At 44.6% G+C, this 21,557-nt stretch overlaps 1 protein-coding gene across 6 annotated transcripts; it reads right to left on the minus strand.

The window, feature by feature from the left end:
• ZNF792 (zinc finger protein 792) lies at positions 2,321-21,291 on the minus strand. Of its 6 annotated transcripts, XM_021097143.1 has the most exons (5): positions 20,667-21,063; positions 11,041-11,192; positions 9,456-9,582; positions 8,553-8,675; positions 4,757-7,924 (listed from the first exon to the last, which is right to left on the minus strand). In XM_021097143.1, the coding sequence occupies exons 3-5, from the start codon at positions 9,487-9,489 to the stop codon at positions 6,372-6,374; spliced, it is 1,710 nt and encodes a 569-aa protein (XP_020952802.1). In that variant the 5' UTR covers positions 9,490-9,582; positions 11,041-11,192; positions 20,667-21,063; the 3' UTR covers positions 4,757-6,371. The 6 variants fall into 6 exon arrangements, with proteins under 6 accessions (XP_005664528.1, XP_020952802.1, XP_020952804.1 ...); XM_005664471.3 differs by lacking the exon at positions 11,041-11,192 and having other exon boundaries at positions 2,321-7,924; positions 20,667-21,291; XM_021097145.1 differs by lacking the exon at positions 11,041-11,192 and having other exon boundaries at positions 8,553-8,659.

Genomic DNA, 21,557 nt, shown 5'->3' on the forward strand with positions numbered 1-21,557 from the left:
CCACCCTGAAAAGAAAGAAAAAAAAAAGTTTTCAAATTCTTTTGAGAATCTAATTATTCTTCTAACCCAACAAGGAACTCACATTCTCCTCTGCAAAATACAAATTTCTAATGTAATCACCCTTCATCCCCGAACACATTCATTATAACAGTTTGTTCTCACAAATGAATTCTGCCCAGAGAACACTGTAATGGATATTTGCTTATCTCCATCTCAGAGACCACAATATATATAATTTGGCCTCTGATAGAGTCTCCTGTGATCAGGGGAAAAACATGAGTCTTTATTTGTCCTTGAGTATCTCCAGCATCTCCAGGACAGGAGGGGCCAGTGACCACAGCTGATTGAAGAACCACAGGCTCCTGCAAAGTTGTCTCTCATTTGCATGAACTGTGTGCTTTCTCCCTCCCAGTCATAAGACCTCCCTGTTTGTTTACATATTTATCTTGCACATGATTTCTGGTTCTTTCTCTCTGACCCTTAGCTTACTTCGCTTCTTAGATAAACTCCTAATAGATATCATATATATACACGCTGCTAGTTTTTTCCTGAAATTATCCATCTAATTTAATCACTCTTTTAAAAGTTATGTTTACAAACATTTTAAATAAGTCCGTACGTTTACAAAATTAATATGAATGTTTTCTGTCTAAATACTCTACTACTCCTCTCCTGTTTCAAGAACTCAAGGAGTAAGCAGCGTTATTAATTGATGTATATTCTTTAAGAAGCATATTTATCCATTTATTATTTCTCAGTGAAACCTCCCTTGACAAACCTCTACTTAACCCTCCTGTATAATTCATCCTCTATTCCCTGAGTGGTGTCCACAGAAAATTGAAAGATCATTACCGGTTGGCTGTGTTCCTCCATGCCTGAGCTTTTCTGATCCAACTATTTGAAGTTTTTTTATTTATAAGAAGTCTACTGTTTTCTATTAAAAACATTAATGTCATTGTTACATTTTATTTAAATTGCAGAAAGCACTTACCATACCATGAGCAACTTCAATATGCCTTCCAAAGAAAGAATGTCCTTTAAATTAATCTAATATAAATGCTCTGTAATAAACGCCAAGTGTTAGATTACTATCTAAATATGACTGTTGGAGTTCGCAATATGGAACAGCAGAAATGAATCTGACTAGTATCCACGAGGATTTGGATTCGATCCCTGACCTCTCTCAGTGGATGGGGGATCCATTGTTGCTGTGAGCTGTGGTGTAGATCAAAGATGCAGCTTGGATCTGGCATTGCTGTGGCTCTGATTCAATCCCCAGCCTGGGGACTTCCATATGCTACTGGTGTGGCTTTAAAAACAAAGAAAAGAAAAAAGACTGTTGTGTAAATGTTGGTAAAATGTTAACTTTCAAGAAATAGTATAAGTCAATAAATATCTCCCCCCTCAGTCTGAGGGAGCGCTAATTCCTACTGGGTTGTAGTTAGATCTTATCAATGGAAAAGGCAATATATACCTATTCTGTAAACATTAAATGTATTCTGAGTTTATTCTGATATTTTTTAACCAGTTTAGAAATGCAGAGTTTCTACTCAATTCTGTGGTTTTATATTTGCATTTATGCTTACTTAAGCTAATAACATTTTTCTTTCAAAATAAAAATTCCCTTAATTTTATTAGTATGATTATATACAGCAGTTTGAAATTTCTTTGAATTTAAAAAAATTTTTATTTTGAAGTAATTTTTTTTTTTCTTTTTACAGCCACACCTGCAGCATATGGAAGTTCTCAGGCAGGGGTTGAATCGGAGCAATAGCTGCTGGCCTACACCACAGCCACAGCAATGCAGAATCCAAGCTGCATCTACCACCTACACCGCAGCTCACAGCAATGTTGGGTCCTTAACCCACTGAGCAAAGCCCTGGATTGAATCCACGTCCTCACAGATACTAGTTGGGTTCATTGTTACTGAGCCACAATGGGAACTCCTGTATTTTAATCTTGTATGCTGAGGCTTTACTGAATTTATTTATTAGTTCTTTTTTTTATTTATTAGTTCTAATAGTTTTTTTTTTTTTTTTGGCTTTTTTGTCTTTTTTTGCTGTTGTTGTTGTTGTTGCTATTTCTTGGGCCGCTCCCGCGGCATATGGAGGTTCCCACGCTAGGGGTTGAATCGGAGCTGTAGCCACCGGCCTACGCCAGAGCCACAGCAACGCGGGATCCGAGCCGCATCTGCAACCTACACCACAGCTCACGGCAACGCCGGATCGTTAACCCATTGAGCAAGGGCAGGGACCGAACCCGCAACCTCATGGTTCCTAGTCAGATTCGTTAACCACTGCGCCACGACGGGAACTCCCAGTTTTTGTTTTTTTTTTTTTTTTGAGACTTAGAGCTCCTATATGTAGTATCAAGTCTTCTAGTAGTAGTAACAGTTTTACTTCTCTTCCAATTTGGATGCCTTACTTTCTTTTTGTTTTCTGATTGCTGTGGTTAGAACTCCAATCCTTTTTAAATAAAAATGGAAAGAATGGACATTCTTGGCTTATTCCTGATCAAAGAGGAAAAGTTTATAGCTTTTCACAATTGACTGTGATGTTAGCTGTGGGATTGTCATAAATGGCCTTTATTATGTTGAGATATGTTCCCCCATACCAACTTTGATGTGAGGTTTTTTAATCATGAATGGATGTTGAATTATCAAATGCCTTTTCTGCATCTATTGTGATAATCATGTGATTTTTATTCTTCATTTTGTTAATGTGGTTTATTACATTTGCAGGTATTGAACCATCATTGCATTCCTGGAATAAATATCACTTGATCATGGTGTATGATCCTTTTTATATGTTGTTGAAATTTGGTTTGCTTATATTTTGTTGAAGATTTTCTGCATCTATATTCATTAGAGATGTTAGCCTGTAATTTTCTTCCTTTTTGGTGTCTTTGTCTGGCTTTGGTGTCAGGGTAATGATGGCCTCATAGAATGAATTTGGGAGTGTTCTCGCTTCTATTTTTTTTGAATAGTCTGAGAAGGATAGGTATTAGCTCTTCTTTATATGTTTGGTAGAATTTCCCTGTGACTTTTTTTTGTTGGGAGTTTTTTTTTTATTACTGATTTAATTTTACTGCTAGTGATTGGTCTGTTCAGATTATCTGTTTCTTCCAGATTCAGTTTTGGAAGCTGATATGTTTCTAGGAATTTATTCATTTCTTCTAGGTTGTCAATTGGTTGGCATATAAACTGTTCCTAGTATTCTCTCATTTTTTTTTTTTGCATCTCTGTGATATCAGCTGTAATTTCTCCTCTTTCGTTTCTAATTTTGTCCCACTTTCTGTTTCCTTTAGTCCAGTTAGCATTGTTTCTACTGATATAATCTCAGCATGTATAGGAATTCCCAGAACTCAGCAACAGAATACAAAAATCCAATTCAAAAATGGAGAAAGGATTCGAATAGATATTTTTCTAAAGAAGATATACCAATAAGACCAATAAGCACTTGAAATGATAGTTACTGTCATGAATCATTATAGGAAAACAAATCAAAACAATGAGATACTACTTTATACCCATCAGGATAGATACTATAAAAAAAAAAGTGTTAGGGAGCTTGTGGAAAAATTAGAACCCTTGTTAAAAATGTACAATTTGGAGTTCCCTGATGGCTCAGCAGATTAAGGATCTAGCATTGTCACTTCTGTGGCATGGGTTTGGTCCCTGGCCTGGGAACTTCAGCGTGCCACAGGTGTGGCCAAAAAAAAAAAAGTAAAATTGTATAGCCACTGTGGGAAACAGTATGGAGTTTCCTCAAAACATTGAAAATATATTTACTATATGATCTAGTAACTCCACTTTTAAGTATATAGAAAGCAGTGTTTCAAAGAGATATCTGTACACCCATTTCATAGCAGCCTTAATTACAGTATCCAAAAGGTGGGGGGAAATCAAGTATCCATTGAGGGATGAATGAATAAGTAAAATATGGCATATACATATGCGTATATAAATACGTACAGCCTGTTATTGCATATTATTCAGCTAAAAAGGAAGGTAATTCTGACACATGCTACAAAATAAATGAACCTTGAGGATATTATGCTAAGTCAAATAAGTCAGTCACAAAATGACAAATAATATATAACTCCATTTATAAGGGGTAACCATAGGAGCTCCTGTTGTGGCACAGTGGAAACAAATCCGACTAGAAACCATGAGGTTGTGGGTTTGATCCCTGGCCTTGCTCAGTGGGTTGAGGATCCAGCGTTGCCATGAGTATGATATAAGTCGCAGACATGGCTTGGATTCAGCATTGCTATGGCTGTGGTGTAGGCCAGCAGCTATAGCTCCGATTCGACCCCTAACCTGGGAACCTCCATATGCCACAGGAGTGGCCCTAAAAAGCAAAAAGTAAAAAATAAAAATAAACAATATAAGAAGTAACTAGAGTAGTCAAATTCAGTTACAGAAAGTAGAATGTTGGTTTCCAGGGGCTTGGGGCAGGGGGCAATAGGGAGTTACTGTTTAATAGGTATAGTTTCAGTTTTGCAAAATGAAAACTGGAGATAAATGATTGTGATGGTTGTACAATATGACTGTACTTAATACCACTGAACTGTACACCTAACAATGGTTAAGATAGTAAAATTTATGTTGTGTATTTTACAAGATTTTTTTTCATTAAAAAAATATTCATTCAGTAGAGCACTATTCAGCAGTAAAAGGAATGAACTATTCACATATACAGAATGGATGATGCTCAAGATGATTATGCTCTATGAAAGAAAACAGGTCAAAAAATAGAGTAGAAATACTTTATGATTCCAATTGTATAAAACTCTAAGAAAGGCAAACAAATCTATAGTGAAAAAAGGTAAATCAATGGTTTTCCTGGGGAAGGCAAGGAGGGGTAGTAAAGGGGCATGAGGTAGCTTTGCAGGTGAGGGATAGGTTCACTATCATAATTATAGTGTTGGCTCCCTGAGTGTATACATATTTAAAAACTTAGATTGTACACATTTAATAAGTACAGCCTATTATTGCATGAACATTATATCTCAACAAAGCATTAAAAAGAAACTCTTGCACATAAAAAACCTGATCTCCCACTCATTTTAGAAAACTTGAAGATTTGGCAACCTCATATTAACTACTACCTTGCTCCTCATGTGTTGGCAGCAAAGATGGCTAGCTGTGTCTCTAATGCCTTATCCGTGGTGTACAGGATCTGCCTTCTCTTAATCCCCATTTTCCTACCAACACAGCAATGGCTTTGACATAAATAATGCAGAGAGCCTGTAGTAATCCACAAAACATTTAGATTATTTGCTCTGCCAGTGCCCTTAGTTATAGGACAGAAGTCTGGAGGTCCTGAAAACTTCTGCAAATCCCAAATCTTGCACAGTCACATTTAAGGGAACATTTGTGGATACACTTTTAAAACAGATAGATACCCTGTTTGTTAACTGGACCCAGTAAGTCTTACAGCAGGTTACATATTACTGGCTGTTAGGCATCAAGGTATATAATTCCTTGGCAGGGGCCAGGTAAAATGTGTCTACTCAACAGTGCTAGAGAATAGGAGGCATCCCCAGGAAACAAGGGGCCCAAATAATGCTGCTTCCAGGTGCACTGAAGGTTGTACAGTCTCTGCTTCCTCAGGGTAATCTATAATCCACAAAAGTTCATGCCACTCAGACCACAACATTAGGCCCACAAAGCCCTACAAGCTTCCCTTGGAGGCCTTGGGTAGCAACACAAATGAGGCCAAGTCTGGCCTGAGGACTGTTCTCTACCATCCTACTCTTCCCTGAAGCAATAATTTTGGAGACACCCTTTGGTTTGGTAGATCTTCATTTTGTTCTCAGCCTACTCCACACAGTTATCAGAACACAAGAGATTAAAAGTGTCTTTATCAGTAAGGCTCTTATCACCCAAACCAGAAGGATGTAAAGTAAATAATTGTTTGGATGGGTGGTATGGAAGTTGGATGAATCCATAATGAGCATCTTACAAGATCAACAATGTCCTTGAAAAAGGGAAACCTCTGCAAGCTGCCAGTAGGACCCAGCTCAGGTCTTCACAGCCCAAGGTAAGTCATGTCCACAGCTAAGCCAGTCACAGTGGGAGGGAATGACATCTTGTGGCATCAAGCTACTCGCAATTACCTCTTAGAAAAAGGAAACAGAGGCCTGAGAAAACAGGGTGTAGCTGACACACACTCTGGAGACCTGCCAGTGGGTACACCGGAGAAGGCTTCTGCCACAGACACTAGCAGTGACAAAACTCTGACAAAGTCCATGGTCAGAAAATGTAACCTTGCTCCAGAAAGCTTCCAACATATCTAGTATCCATTGGGAATCTCTCCAGCATTGATATCTGGATAAACAAAGTTCAACTTCTGCCTGAAAGCTCCCTAATAAAGACCACTCTCAGAGCCAATCTCTAGTGTGTGCCTTTGTGTTGAAGAAGGAGGGAGCACATTCCCCGAAGTCCTTTCTCTAGCATGAATTTTCTGATGCCGGATGAGGGTAGACCTCTGGCTGAAAGCTTTTCCACATTCATGGCACTTATATGGCTTCTCTGGTTTGTGAACTTTCTGGTGCTGCCTCAAATTAGAACTTTGTCTGAAGGTTTTCCCACATTCAAGGCACTCATAAGGCCGCTCACCAGTGTGAAGTCTCCGATGGTTATTGAAGCTGGAGCGTTGGCTAAAGAATTTCCCACATTCAGGGCACTGATAAGGCCGCTCACCAGTGTGAAGTCTCCGATGGCTATTGAGGCTGGAGCTTTGGCTAAACAATTTCCCACATTCTCTGCATTCATAAGGCCGTTCACCAGTGTGGACTCGCTGATGTTTCATGAAATCAGAGCTTCGGCTGAAGGCTTTCCCACATATGCTGCACCCAAAGGGCCGCTCACCAGTGTGAACTATCTGATGTTGAATGAGTCCATCAAAGTGGCTAAAGAATTTCCCGCATTCGTTGCACTTGTAAGGTTTTTCTCCAGTGTGAACTCTCCAATGTTTAATTAAGCTAGAGTTGCAGTTGAAGGATTTCCCACATTCACTGCACTCATGAGCACTTTTACCAGTATGAACCCTCTTGTGATGAATGAGGTTGGAGCGTTGGCTGAAGAATTTCCCACATTCACTGCACTCATAAGGCTTTTCTCCAGTGTGAACCCTCTTATGTTGAATGAGATTAGAGCTTCGGCTAAAGAATTTCCCACATTCACTGCACACGTGAGGGCTCTCACCAGTGTGAACTCTTTGATGTTTGACGAGACTGGAGTGCTGGCTAAAGAATTTCCCACACTCACAGCACTCATAAGGCTTTCCTCTGTTGTGATCTCTCTGGTGTTGAAAGAGGCTAGTGGCATAGCTAAAGAATATCCCACATTTGCTGCACTCATAAGGCCTTTCTCCAGTGTGGGTTCTCTGCTGAACAAGTGTGGGCTTCTCACTGGGAGCATTCTCAAGTTTACTGCACTTCTTACTACATTGCACAGTGGGAAAATGCCCCACGCCTTTGGAGCTCAGGTGTGCCTCCCCCACATTGGGAGTGGCCTGATGCTGGAGGAAATCACATTTGGCCACAAAGGCCTTCCCACTGTCCCTTGGGATAAAAGCATTCTTTGATGTGTCATCTCTGCAGCCCTTCATAAATAAGGCCCTGCTTTCATTCCTTCCCATAGGCTTGTCCACATTCTGTTGCATTTGTGGCTGGTGAAGGCGAGCACTGAACTTGAACTCTCTCTGATAGGCCTCACACACATGTGGTTTCCGCCTGGGGGCTGTTGCCTGGTGTTCAGTCAGGTGTAAAATGTCTTTCAAGTGTAGGCCACACCTGTCACAGGGGTCGTCCTTCTGGATGGATGGAACCAACTTGGAATTCATGTCCCGTGACACTTCTACAGAGACACTAAGCTCAGAAGAGGACTCCTCACCCTCTGTCCTGAAGCAGAAATCTGCAAGTAGAGAAATGCTGCTGACATTCATGTTGATTTTCATGGAAGGAAGCAACCCAATCACAAATGCCAGTGTGACCCACAAACGAGTCCATGAGACTGTTGGCAAGATGGGAAGCCTGAGATCAGAATAGGGAATGGTCTCTTCAGTACTGTGCCTGGAAAGGTCCAAGAGAGGAAGGGCCTTACCAGGAGCAAGGACACAAGGATGGACATAGTATCAGGCAGGGTCTCCAGCTCACTTCTCTATAAAGGTTTTTCAGAAGGTCCCTGGCTGCTGGCCTGTGTCCAGGACCAGGAAAATCTGATTGCAATTGGATAACTGGTGCTCAAGAACTATCAGAGGAAATGTGCACATCTTACATTAAATGTAGGCCCACAATGGAGATTATTGCAGAGGGAGCTGTGGAAAGAAGGAGATGTAGACACCAAAAAAGTGGGGCATAGCAAGGGACCCCACATCAGAGTAGAATTGACAAGTGGGCAATGTGTCAAGAACAGGAAAGTAACAGTAGAAGAGTCATAAGCCCACTGCCTTTCATACCCAAACAGTGATAGACACAAGAAAAGCTGCTGGTGTGATTTGAAGACAGCAATGATGTCACATGCTCCCCCATCTCCCACTTACCCAAGCCACACCCTCTATACGCCCCTCTTGCCATGGCAGAAGTCATGTCCACTCGGTCAGGCACCCAGGGCTCTGCCCCCATCTCCAGCTGGGCAACCACATGGGACCTGAAAGAGGTAAGTCCTAAGGGAAAGACAGGGGAGGTAAGGGGCCAGCACTGGCCCAGGTGAACTACTCCACAACAGACCACAGGAAAGAAAACAAAATATCACAAAAGAAACACAGAAAGAAGTCTGGTAGGAACTCGCCAGTGCTCAGGGAAAGTAGCAACCCCAACAGTGCCTAGAATTCCTGGCAGTCAGGCCTCAGGAAGTGTGAACTACAGGAAAGAAGCAGAATAGAAATGTCAGATCTGGATGATCAGGAGTTCCCGTCATGGCTCAGTGGGTTAAGAACCTAACTAATGTCCATTAAGATGTGGGTTCAATCCCTGGCCTCACTCAGTGGGTTAAGGGTCCGGCGTTGCCACGAGCTGTGATGTAGATTGCAGATGTGGCTTAGATCTGGCATTGCTATGGCTGTTGTGTAGGCTGGTGACTGAAGCTCCTATTTGACCCCTAGCCCAGGAACTTCCATGTGCAGCACATGTGGCCCTAAAAAAAAAAAGAAAAAAATAAGATTTGGATGATCACCCAGGTGGGCAGTGGCTGACTCAGACAGGATCCACGGGGGTGACTGCAAGACTCTGCCTTCTGGGACCCTTCCCCACAAGGCTTCAGGGCAGCAGGGAGGAGCATGGGACCCTGCACACAGCTCAACTCTGGAACCTAGGGCACATATGCCAGAAAGTGGGGAAGGAGGCTGTGCCCATGGCCTGACTATGGGAAGGAAAGAGCTGCCTCTTAGGAAAAGAGGACAGGCAGAGATGGGCTGGGGACGCCTGGGTGGGTGTGGAAGCCTTACCCAAAGAGGCTATCAGTGCAAAGTTCTCCAGCATCACATCGCAGTACAGGAGTCTCTGAGCCTCATCAAGGAGTCCCCACTCCTCCTGGGAGAAGTAAATGGTCACGTCCTCAAAGGTCACACAGCCCTGCCATGATGGGGGACAATTCATGCTGTGATCAGCTTCTCTCCTCAGGACTCCCTGTCTACCCCCCACTCACCCTCCTCCCCAGTTCCCCAACCCAGAGATCCCAGCCCTGGTTCTGCACCTTATGTGATTGCTGTGTCAACCCACAGCAACACCAGGCAAGCGGTCAGAGACACCAGCTAAGCTCTGAGCCTGCAGTGCCAGGCCTCTGGTGTCACCAGTGTCATGCCTCTGCCTCCCAGTAATCTCTCCCTTAGTTCCCTGTACCAGGGACCGGGGCCAGCATCTCACAGGCACTCCCCACATGCCTTTCACTCTTGTACCCTCCTCAAACCCTGGACATCACCACTGAATCCCCATCGTTGCTGTAGCCTCTTCCCATCCCAGCCCACATCAGACCCATCTCCATGGATCCCCTATTTTCACTCTGTCCATGGCATTGTTGGGGCCCAGGGCAGCCACCCCCAAATGGGTCTCAATGGCATGTTGATTATTTTGAATTAAAGTTACTTAAGAAATGGCCAGCACAAACAGATGAACCTATCTACAGAACAGAAACAGACTCACAGACATGGAGAGCAGACTTGTGGTTGCCAAGGGAGAAGGGGAAGGAGTGGGATGGACAGCGAGTTTGGGGTTAGTAGATGCAAACTATTACATTTAGAGTGGATAAGCAACGAGGTCCTGCTGCATAGCACAGGGAACTATATCCAATCACTTGTGATGGAACACGATGGAAGATAATATAAGAAAAAGAATGTATATATATGTGTGTGTGTGTGTGTGTGTAACCGGGTCACTTTGCTGTACTGCAGAAATTGACAGGACACTGTATATCAACTATAATTTTAAAAAATTAAAAAGTAATAAAAGAACAAGATAAAAATTTAAAAGGAAAAAAAAAATCAAAAGAAATGGCCAACACAAAAGCAGGAGGCCAGTTGGACCCTGCTTCCTGCCCTGAGGCTGCTGTAGCTGAGAGATTCTGGGCAACTGATGAAGACTGAAGAAGGTGAGATTTCTCATCTAGTCAGCCTCCCGGTCTCTGCCCTCAAGGTCTGGTGGAAGGGAAGGTGGTGAGAGTCCCTTTTCTCTGTCTCTAGATTAGCAGGAGAGGAGTTCCTGTTGTGGCTCAGTGGTAACGAACCTGACTAGTATCCATGAGGACATGGGTTCGATCCCTGGTCTCACTCAGTGGGTTAAGAATCCAGTGTTGCCGTGAGCTGTGGTGTAGGTGGCAGATGCAGCTCGAATCCTGCGTTGCTGTGGCTGTGGCATAAGCCAGCAGCTGCAGCTCCAATCAGACCCCTAGCCTGGGAACTTCCATGTCCCATGGGTGTGGCCCTAAAAAGACAAAAAAAAAAAAAAAAAAAAAAAGATTGGTAAAAGAGAAAGAGAAAATATTTGTTGAGCTGGTTAGTGCCTCGAATTAGCGATCAGGGAATCCTTATGCTTTACCTCCCAGAAGGGTCACTGTCTTCCTTTGTCTCTGTCTGCCGTTTCTCATGAGGAAGAATTGTAGGAAAGAACATAGGCACAGGTCCTATGAGCCTGCCATCTGAGCCAGCCTCACAGACTGGCTTTTATTCAGACAAACTTTGCTGTGGGTTCTCCATTAAAAAAAAAAAAAAAAAGGTGAGGTTTTTCCTTATGTCTTGTTTTATGTTCTCAGAGCTTGGCTTTGTGTCCCATGAGAATATTCTCTCTGGTCTCTGCCATGCGGAAGGTGCATTTAACCAGGCTGCATCTGGTGGCCAGGCTTTGGCCATAGCAGCTCTCAGGGGAATTTGTCACAAGGGGTCCCAGTCCAGAAGGGGCCTTAGGCATCTCAGCCTTCATTGATTGTTACTGCTTGAAAAGTCCCATTCCAGTAGTGCCTGCCTGACGGCACACATGATCGAGTTTACGGCTGGCAGTGCCCCCGAATTTCTATGGGACACTGGAGACACCATTTTCACACCATTCTCACGACACGTAGAAACAAAGGGGGTTCTACTTTCTTAGACTAACTCTGGGAGTGGACTTTGTGGATCTTGTGAGGGCGCTGTCTACTCTTCCTGTGAGATGCCTCTTGCATCTTTGATTAAGGCGTAATAAAACACTTACTGGTTTGAGTCCCTATTGAAATTAATATAAGATCCTACTTGTCAATGGCCAGATGTTAGATTTTTTAAATAGGCTTGCTTGCTTGTTTTCTTTCTCTCTTTCTTTTTTTCTTTCTTTCTTTCTTCCTTCCTTTCTTTCTTTCTTTCTTTCTTTCTTTCTTTCTTTCTTTCTTTCTTTCTTTCTTTCTTTCTTTCTTTCTTTCTTTCTTTCTTTCTTTTCTTCCTTCCTTCCTTCCTTCCTTTTTCTCTTTTTAGGGCTGCACCTGTGGCATATGGAAGCTTCCAGGCTAGAGGCTGAATTAGAGCTGCACCTGCTGCACAGCCATAGCAATGCGGATCTGAGTTGCATCTGTGACCTATACCACAGCTCACAGCAACGCCAGATCCTTAACCCACTGATCAAAGTCAGGGATCGATCCTGCATCCTCACTGATACCATTCAGGTTTGTTACCACTGAGCCATGACAGGAACTCCTAAATTGGCTATATTTAAAAGGAAAAAAAAAATTGAGAGCTTTCATAATAAACAGCTGTCCTATTGGTACTTAAAAGGAAAAAACAAGGGACACATTAAAATGGACATAGAAAATTGTAGGTTTGTGAATAAAGGAATCTTTGGAAAGGAATGTTATGTGTGATCATAAATGAATAAGACTGGAGTGAATTTAAGTGAATGTTTTAATATCAAACTGGTGTAAAATTTGAATTTGGTTTTCTCTCTGTTAAAAGAACAAAGTTTGTTTTGTTTTTTTGTTTTTTTTCTATTGGCTTGCTCTTGATAATAAGAGATGATGAAAGGTTTTTCTTTACCTTTAAGTAATGTGTCCAGAAAAAAGCAAAGATCTATGTCTTTTCTAAATAATTCTTATGTTCTATGTTGTCTTTATCAGGTGACTTAAGTAAACCTAGTCCCATCACTATTAAAAGAGCTAAACTTTTATTTTACCTAAGAAGTCTTTGTTATTTTGGTTAAATGGATAATGAAGCATTGCTTCACAGTGACCTGTTTAACTAAGTCAAATATTTTTTTATATTTTTGACAAACTTCCCCAAAATCAAGTTGTAAGTGAAATCTTTTTTGACTTAGAACTAACTTTGAGAATGTGAGATATTTCAGGGGCCCTCTGAAATGCCTCAAAGATTTATCCCCTCTCTTTATGAAATGAGAGATATTGAACTAATTAGATATATTTGATATGTTAAATGATATGGAAACTCTTGTCACGTAAGTTCTAATAACCATGAAGTTGTGGATTCAATCCCTGGCCTCGCTCAGTGGGTTAAAGGATCCGGTGTTGCTGTATGCTATGGTGTTGGTTGCAGATGTGGCTTGGATCTGGTATTGCTGTGGCTGTGGCGTAGGCTGGCAGCTGTAGCTCCGATTTGACTCCTAGCCTGGGAACCTCCATATACCATGGGTGCAGGAACTCCACAATAGCTGTAAATTAAACAATCGGGGCTATAAGAACAGATGACCGCTTAGTTCTTCCAGGCTCCCTGGCAAACCATTTTTTTTTTTTCTTGCATTCCTTCACCCACCGTAGTGTATTTAAAATGCATTTAAATAGACATTGAGGCGTTCCCTTCGTGCTACAGCAGAAACAAATCCGACTAGTATCCATGAGGATACGGGTTCGATCCCTGGTCTCGCTCAATGGGTCAGGGATCTGGCATTGCCGTGAGCTGTGGTGTGGGTCGTAGATGGGGCTCAGATTCTGAGTAGCTGTGGCTGTGGTGTAGGCAGGCAGCTCTAGCTCCGATTCGACCCCTAGCCTGGGAACCTCCATATGCTGTGGGTGTGGTCCTAAAAAGCGAAAAATAAAATAAAATAAATAGACATGGGCAGGAAATTTCTATAAAAATTGCAAAAACAGTCTACCAGCAATGTCTGACCTGTCAGGTCCATCACCCTGTGAAAAACTATTGTTTGTCCCCAGAGGCTTCAGACTTCTTCACTTTGGACCCTTTGAGCACCTGTAGCTGGACTTCATTTAACTGCCACTAAGTATGGGTTATCAGAATGTTCTTCTTATTAGATTATGTATTTGTTTCCCAGATGGGTTGAAGCCTTCCCTAACTGCAAGGCTGATGTGCTCACAATGGCAAAGAAATGGCTTTTTCTTTTTTTTTCTTTTCTTTCTTTTTTTTTTGCTTCTGCTGTGCCACAACAGGAACTCCAGAAATGGCTTAAAAGAAAAAAAAAAAAAAGTGTTTTGAGAGTTCCCACTGTGGCTTAGTGGATTAAGAACCTGACATAATGTCTGTGAGGGTGTGGTTTCGATCCCTGGCCTTGCTTAGTGTGTTAAGGATCTGGTGTTGCTGTGGCTATGGCTTAGGCCAGCAGCTACAGCTCCAATTCAACCCCTAGTCGAGGATCCCATAGCGCCTAGCCTATGGCAGGTGTACCCATTAAAAAAAAAAAAAAAGTGTTTTGGAGCTTCCTTGTGGTGTAGGGGGTTAAGGATCCAGCATTGTCACTGCAGCAGCTCAGGTTCCTGCTTTGGTGCAGTTTTGATCCCTGGTCAGGTGACTTCTGTGTGCTGTAGGCTCAGCCAAAAAAAAAAAAAAAAGGTATTTTCCATTTGGAGTATACTTTCCACAGTCTTCAGGGATCATGGCACCCACCTCACTGGCAAATCATAGAAGCCTTCACAAAAACCTTGCAAATTTCTTGGCATTATCGCTATTGCTATCACCCTTGATCATAAGGCAAGATTGACAGAACTTGTGGAAGAACTAGACTCAAAGCAGAACAAGAATTACTTACATGGGGTTGAAGGAACTGATGAATATGATTACAACTTGTATGAATTATGTATAAAATATTACTGATCTTTTAATCTTTTCCAGATACAAGAAAAATTTTTTAAAGATCTCAGCAACTTGGTAAATCAAACCTTTGTAAGCAAAAATGAAACACTTATCTTTTTCTCCCTATGTGATATTTCCAGAGTTCAGAAACTCTTAATGAATATTCATATTTTCTTAGCAATCTAGATATTTGCATAAGTTCAATAAGAATCTGTTCTCCATATAATAGAACACAATTAGAAACATTGGTTATATCACCAAGGCTTTGACTGGAATTTTTTTTTTTTTTTTTTTTTTTGTCTTTTTAGGGCACACCCGCAGCAGATGGACGTTCCCAGGCTAGGGGTCCAATCAGAGCTGTAGCCACTGGCCTATGCCACAGCCACAGCAATGCCAGATCCGAGCTGTGTCTGTGACCTACACCACAGTACATGGCAACGCCAGATCCCCAACCCAGTAAGTGAGGCCAGGGACCCAACCTGTGTCCTCATGGATACTAGCTGGGTTTGTTAACCACTGAGCCATGACAGGAACTCCCCAGACTGGAGTGTCATTTTTTTTTTTTTAAGATGATGGCTTCCATCGTGGTCTCTGTTGTTGTTAGTAGTAGTAGTAGTAGTATTTTGGCCAGGACCACAGCATGTGAAATTCCTAGGCCAGGGATCAAACCTGGGTCACAGCAGCAACCAGAGCCACCACAGTGACAGTGCTGGATATTTCATTCACTGAGCTACATGGAAACTCCCGAAATGTCATATTTGAGTGAGATACATGTACACTCAGATAAGACCAGACAGCTTGAAGGAACTAAGATTGACTTTATGGAGCCAATAAAACCATCCTGGTACCTTGCAATTCTCAGCAGCCTTACCAGGTGAATAAGGCTCCTTGCAGGCACAGGAAACTTCAAGATATTTAAGGGGACCTCAAGAAGAGAGGAATTCACCCAGTTTTATAGGTTTTATGGGCACATCTGATGTGGCTTCCTGGCCTTAAGAGGCCATTTAAAGTTCAGTCTGGGAGTTCCCGTCGTGGCGCAGTGGTTAACGAATCCAACTAGGAACCATGAGGTTGTGGGTTCGATCCCTGGCCTTGCTCAGTGGGTTAACGATCCGGTGTTGCCATGAGCTGTGGTGTAGGTCGCAGACGTGGCTCAGATCCGGTGTTGCTATGGCTCTGGCGTAGGCTGGCAGCTACAGCTCCGATTAGACCCCTAGCCTGGGAACCTCCATATGCCGCGGGAGCGGCCCAAGAAATGGCAAAAAGACAAAATAAATAAATAAAGTTCAGTCTGGAAATTCCTTACAAAAAGTTCCAGCAGGAGTTCCCTTGTGGTGGTGCAGTGGGTTAAGGATCCGGTATTGTCACTGCAGCAGCTAGGGTTGCTGCTGTGGTGTGGGTTCAGTCTCTGGCCCAGGAACCCAAGAACTTCCACATGCCAAATAAAATTTTAAAAGTTCCAGCAAAGCAGACTTAGAAGAGCCTATAAGGCCAGTTGCTATTCTTGCTGGACCTATGTAAATAATCAGGCCAAGTTTATTGAATCTAGACTTACTCTGCAAACAAATTAGTCCTAGTTTGGCTACCTTTGATAGAAATGGGGGTGATATTAGAGAGAAAAATTACATTTCAGTGGAAACTATAATGCACACTCATGGATATTAGATTCTAGTGCTACTAATTGTCATTGAGGTTTTAGCTGAAAACTGAACTGGAACATGAATTTAAACTGAACTGGAACACGAGTTTTTCTAGTTTCCTCCAGTATCTGGCTATAACTCTCAACTATCGTATCCGATTTTTCTCTTACCCTTTTGACTTGGAATCATTGAGAACTAAAATTGCCCTTTTCCTGAAGCCTTGTAAGTTGAAGGTAGACAACTTGATATAAACTTCAGAGGAATTGCCACCACAGCTCATATTTCAACAAACCTGGTGTCTCTTGCTGTGTGAGCCACTTGGAAAAGCTCACCTGGGAGTTCCTGTCGTGGCTCAGTAGAAACAAACCCGACTAGGAACCATGAGGTTTCGGGTTCGATCCCTGGCCCCACTCAGTGGGTTAAGGATCTGGCATTAGTAGGTCACAGACTCAGTTCAGATCCCGAGTTGCTGTGTCTGTGATGTAGGCTGGCAGCTGCAGCTCCAATTGGACCCCTAGCCTGGGAACCTCCATATGCCATGGGTACAGCCCTAAAAAGAAAAACAAAAGAAAAGCTCATCTGAACACCTGATGACATCAGAGACATTTCAACCTGCAAAAGATGCTTCTACCCTGACATCTAGAAGTCTTCTTGACTGCATCTTGGTCCTAAAACTGGATCTGCTCCAATCATTAACCTTTGTTTTTCTTTTGTTTCCTTAGAAGTGTCTCATTAAATACCTGATTGCTTGCACTACAGGCCTAGCTTTGGGAGCCCACCTGTATCACTGCCTCTGGAAATAATACATAACTGTGTGGAGCTCCCCTTGTAGCGCAGTGGAAACGAACCCAACTAGTATCCAGGAGGACTTGGGTTCAACCCCTGGCCTCACTCAGTGGATTAAGGATCCAGTGTTGCCCATGAGCTGTGGTGTAGGTCACCGATGTGGCTTGGATCTGGCGTTGCTGTGGCTGTGGTGTAGGCCAGCGGCTACAGCTCTGATTAGACCCCTAGCCTGGGAACCTCCATAAGCTGCAGGTGCAGCCCTAAACACACACACACCCACACACACACACACAAAGATATATAACCGTTTAACTGAACCGACCTGTTCTCAGAACTGCGAACCTGGCTCAGTGAACTGCAGGACTCTGCTAACCCATGCTCTGTCTCCTCAGAGGAACTTTCAGAGGAGGGAACTGTTGGGGCCAGGGGGTAGGCCTCCTCAAAATATGCCTTAATAGCATATGGATTATTTGGAATTCAAGTTACTGAAGAGGACTTTCCACTGTGGCTCAGCGGGTTAAGAACCCGACCTTGTCTCTGCGAGGATGCCGGTTTCACCCCGGCCTCACTCAGTGGCTTAAGGATCTGGCGTTGCCACAAGCTGCGTCGTGGTTGCAGATGCAGCTGGGATTAGACCCCAGCTCAGGAATTTCTATATGCTGTGGTGTGGCCATAAATAGAAAAGTAAATAAATAATATATTATTTAATTATTATAAGTTAGTTATTATATATAACTTAGTTATTATAAGTTACTGAAGAAATAGCCAAGGCAAGAGGGACATTCTGACGCTCCTTTGTCCCCTGAAACAGGAAATAATGTCTTAAGTAGAAGGTGCACCCCTGCATCTGGAGGTAAAGAATACCTTTATTGCCAAAGATAGGGAATTTAGGCTGAGAAACCTGTATAAATAAATCTTATTACTTCTTCTTCTTTGGCTTTTTTTTTTTTTTTTTTTTTTTGGCTGTGCCCACAGCATGCAAAAATTCCAGGGCCATGGACCAAACCCAAGACACAGTGACCAGAGCCACAGCAGTGACAACACTGGATCCTTAACCCACTGAGCCGCCAGGGAACCCAGACCTTGTTACTTCTTTAATTTAACACCTGAAGCCCAAACTCTGTTTAGATACTTCACTAATTGGGTATCCAAAACCTAAGTTTCTTTTTCCAGTCAATCCCTCGCAAAGTTATTGTTTCTTTGTCTAAGTATAAAAGCTGCCTATTTTGGCCAATTTTAGGTCCCACCTCTGTGAGACCCTCATGTGCACTGAAATTTCTTTCTCTTTCTCCTGTTAATGTGTCTTCTGTTAATTTTATTATTAGTCCAGCCGCAAGAACTCAAAAGAGAGGTAGAGAGGGAAGTTTCCCCCTCCCCGACAGCATCCAGAGCATTCCTGGCAAACACAACCACGATCCCACTCTGTCCCACTCTGTCCCAGGTCTTCTACGGCTCCCACTGCAGAGAGCCTGGATGTGAAGGCCTCACCAGCTGGGCCTCTGCCTGGCATCCAGGACCGCATCAGACACCCTTGGCCCTCTTCTCCTGTACTGCACATTGGTCCCCTAATCAATCCCACTCATTCAAAAGCCAACCTCTCTGGTCCTCTTGCCCCCACCCACCAGGGCCTAATGGCTCTTCCCAACTCGCCCCATTTGCCTGAGTTGATTTCCCAGCCTGACTGACCCCCCTAAGGGTCCACAAAGGCCTGATGAGAAAGCAGGTGGCTGAATGAGCACCAGCCCAGGTCTCACTATAAAACTATCTGCATTGGAGCTCCTGTCGTGGCACAGCAGAAACAAATCCGACTAGGAACCATGAGGTTGCAGGTTCAATCCCTGGCCTCACTCAGTAGGTTGAGGATCCAGCATTGCCATGAGCTGTGGTATAGTTTGCAGACGTGGCTCGGCTCTGGTGTTGCTGTGGCTGTGGTGCAGGCCAGCAGCTGCAGCTCTGATTGGACCCCTAGCCTGGGAACCTCCACATGCCATGGGTGCAGATCTAAAAAAAAGACAAAAAACCCCCACAACTATCTGCATACTACAAAGCCTCAGCACCCCTTTCCCATCTATGCCCCCCAGGAAAACGTGACCACCTGCCCACTTTTCCCTACACAGCCCCCCTCCCAACCACCATGAACACGAACTCTCCCTCATATACGTTGTTGTTTTTTTTTTCTTCTTCTTTTTTGGCTGACCCTGAGGCATGCAGAAGTTTCCAAGTCAGGGATGGAACCCAAGCCATAGCAGTGACAACACTGAATCCTTAACCACTAGGCCACGAAGGAACTCCACTCCCTCATCCGTCTTTATGATACCAAACAAGCCAGCCAAAGTCCCCAGGCAAGCAAGGTAGTTCTCAGGCCCCAATTTCCTCCTTCTTCCATTCCCCTAACGTCACCTGAAGTTTCACCCTCCTAGACCGGACACACAGTTACATCCTTGTCCACATACCAGATGCCACATTTTGGATGTTTCCCGTGAACATTAACACAGACCAACTATATGAGAAAAGCAAAAGCTATTTGTTCTGAGTTTGCTATAGAAAGGGAGGCAGCCACTTACGTTCTGGCAGAGACTCAAAGGCAGACAGAGGAGGGGGCAAGCTTTATAAGTGGAAAAAAATGGAAGGCTTCGGGTACGCCCTGCTGGCAAAGGGAAGCTGTGGGCAGGCTAAGCAGAAGCAAGGTGTTCTCTGTGATTGGTGAGGAGCACATATCTGGCTTTCTCTGGTTGGCCTGAGTTGGAAGTAGCAACAAAAATTAGACCAGTCATCAGTTATTAAGTCCTGGTCATTTGGGGCCAATAGTTAGAGCAGTTATTGTTTAACTTCCTGGATTGTCACTAGAGATAGCAATCTGGCTTCCTGCAAGTCTAACTTAGAGCAGGATGGCTTCCTGGGTTGTTTGCTGTAGATAAAGAGGTTGACTTCCTGGGCAGGTTGCTGCAGGTTGTGGTTCAGAGTTCTGTTTTATACATGGTCTGCCTATGGTTCCTGTATAGAGTCGGTGTCCCATGACCTAAACCAAGCCTCCCCAGCACACATAACTGGGTGTCCAGCTCCACTCTGGGGTCTCTGGAACTCAGATCCAAACCTAACTTCCTGCTCCTTCTACACCAACTTCCCCTTCTCACTTGAGGCTTCAGCCATCCTTCCAGCCGCTAAAATCAAAAGCCATGAAATCACCTCTTTTTTTTTCTCTGTCTGCCTCCACATCAGAAAATCTTAAAAAACACACCTGGAATCCAGTCACTTCTTCTAACTCCTGTCACCCACCCCACTCCCATGGACTGCCTCCCTACCTTCACCCTCAACAGTCCATTTTCCACTCTTCATCCACGGGGTGGGGGTGGATCATCTTCCTCCTCTGCTCTCAAACCTTCTATGGCTCCCAACACTCTCAGAACAGAGGCCCAAACCTGCCATTCCAGGGCTGACTTTGGCCCACCTGCTCCCTGAACACTACAGGCATTTGCACGTGCTGGTTCCTGTGCCTAGTAAACGCTTTCCCACCTCATCCCGCTAGAGTTCAGAAATGGGAGCAGCTCCATATATTTATTCCCTGGCCTGGATTGGGGACCCTAGGCTGTGAGTGATTCCCCACCCTACCCCATGCCCAGGGCGCCCTCAAAAGCAGAGGAGAAAGGTGGAAATTCCTTGAGCCACGCCCATCTTTGGTGCCCCAGCGCAGGGCACGTGAGCGTGGGTCCCAGCGGTGAGGGTCCGACGCCCATCCACTCACCTGCGCGGGGTCCATCAGCGCCGCCTCCGCCATCGCAGCCCGTGGACGCAGCGCGGCCCCTAAGAGGCAGGTGACTGAGGCGGGGGTCGCAGGTTCAGCCTACCACTGCCTGGCCTTGCCCTGGGCGAGGTGGGACGTCCGTCTCCCGGGGGTCAAGGGCGCCCCGGGCCCGGGCGCCGCCTCTGGGGCCGCGAAGAGCGCGCGGCCCGGAGGGACCCTGGCGGACACCGCGTCCCAGGGGGTCGCGACTAATTAAAAGGCGCGGGGGAGGCTCCCAGCCTCCCGTCCTTCCTCACCGGGTCCCACAAGCCGCCTGGGAAGCGTCACCCGCCCAGCCCCACCCCCGGCCCTGGGCCCACCTCTCGGGGCGCACCGACCCGCCCAGGGAAATGACTTGCTGGACTGAAACGCAGGAAGTTCCGGCCCCCACCTCCCCGGCCCTAAGAAACGACACTCTCCCGGACTGTCATTGGCCCAGCGCCAGCCGGTGACGCACCGGCACAGCCTCCTGGATCGCGTGTTCTGTCCTGCATCCGGCCAGGCTGGTCGGTTGCGGCGTGGAGGAGGCGGGCTGGGGAGGTGAGAGGACCTTGCAGGTTGTCGTTGTCGCCGGCGGAGCTGCACCGAGTGGTTTTCCTCCTGGGTGGGGAGGGGGGGCTGTCCCCAGACTTCTGGGACTGCCTGGGGCCAAATCCCGCGGGTCCTCAGAGGTCTGTTCACATGACACCCACAGGTGCCTGTGTGGACGCGGGCCAGCCTCCCTACTTCTCAGACTCCTGAGCACCTAGAGTCACATTGAAAAATGAGGACAGTATCTAATGTCGGGATTTTCCTACGTTAAATGTGGCGCTCATTCAGGGCTTCTCCAAGCAGTAACGTCAGCATCACCTG

The sequence above is a fragment of the Sus scrofa genome, chromosome 6 (genome assembly GCF_000003025.6).
Source record: "Sus scrofa isolate TJ Tabasco breed Duroc chromosome 6, Sscrofa11.1, whole genome shotgun sequence".
In the NCBI taxonomy this organism is placed as follows: Eukaryota; Metazoa; Chordata; class Mammalia; order Artiodactyla; family Suidae; genus Sus; species Sus scrofa.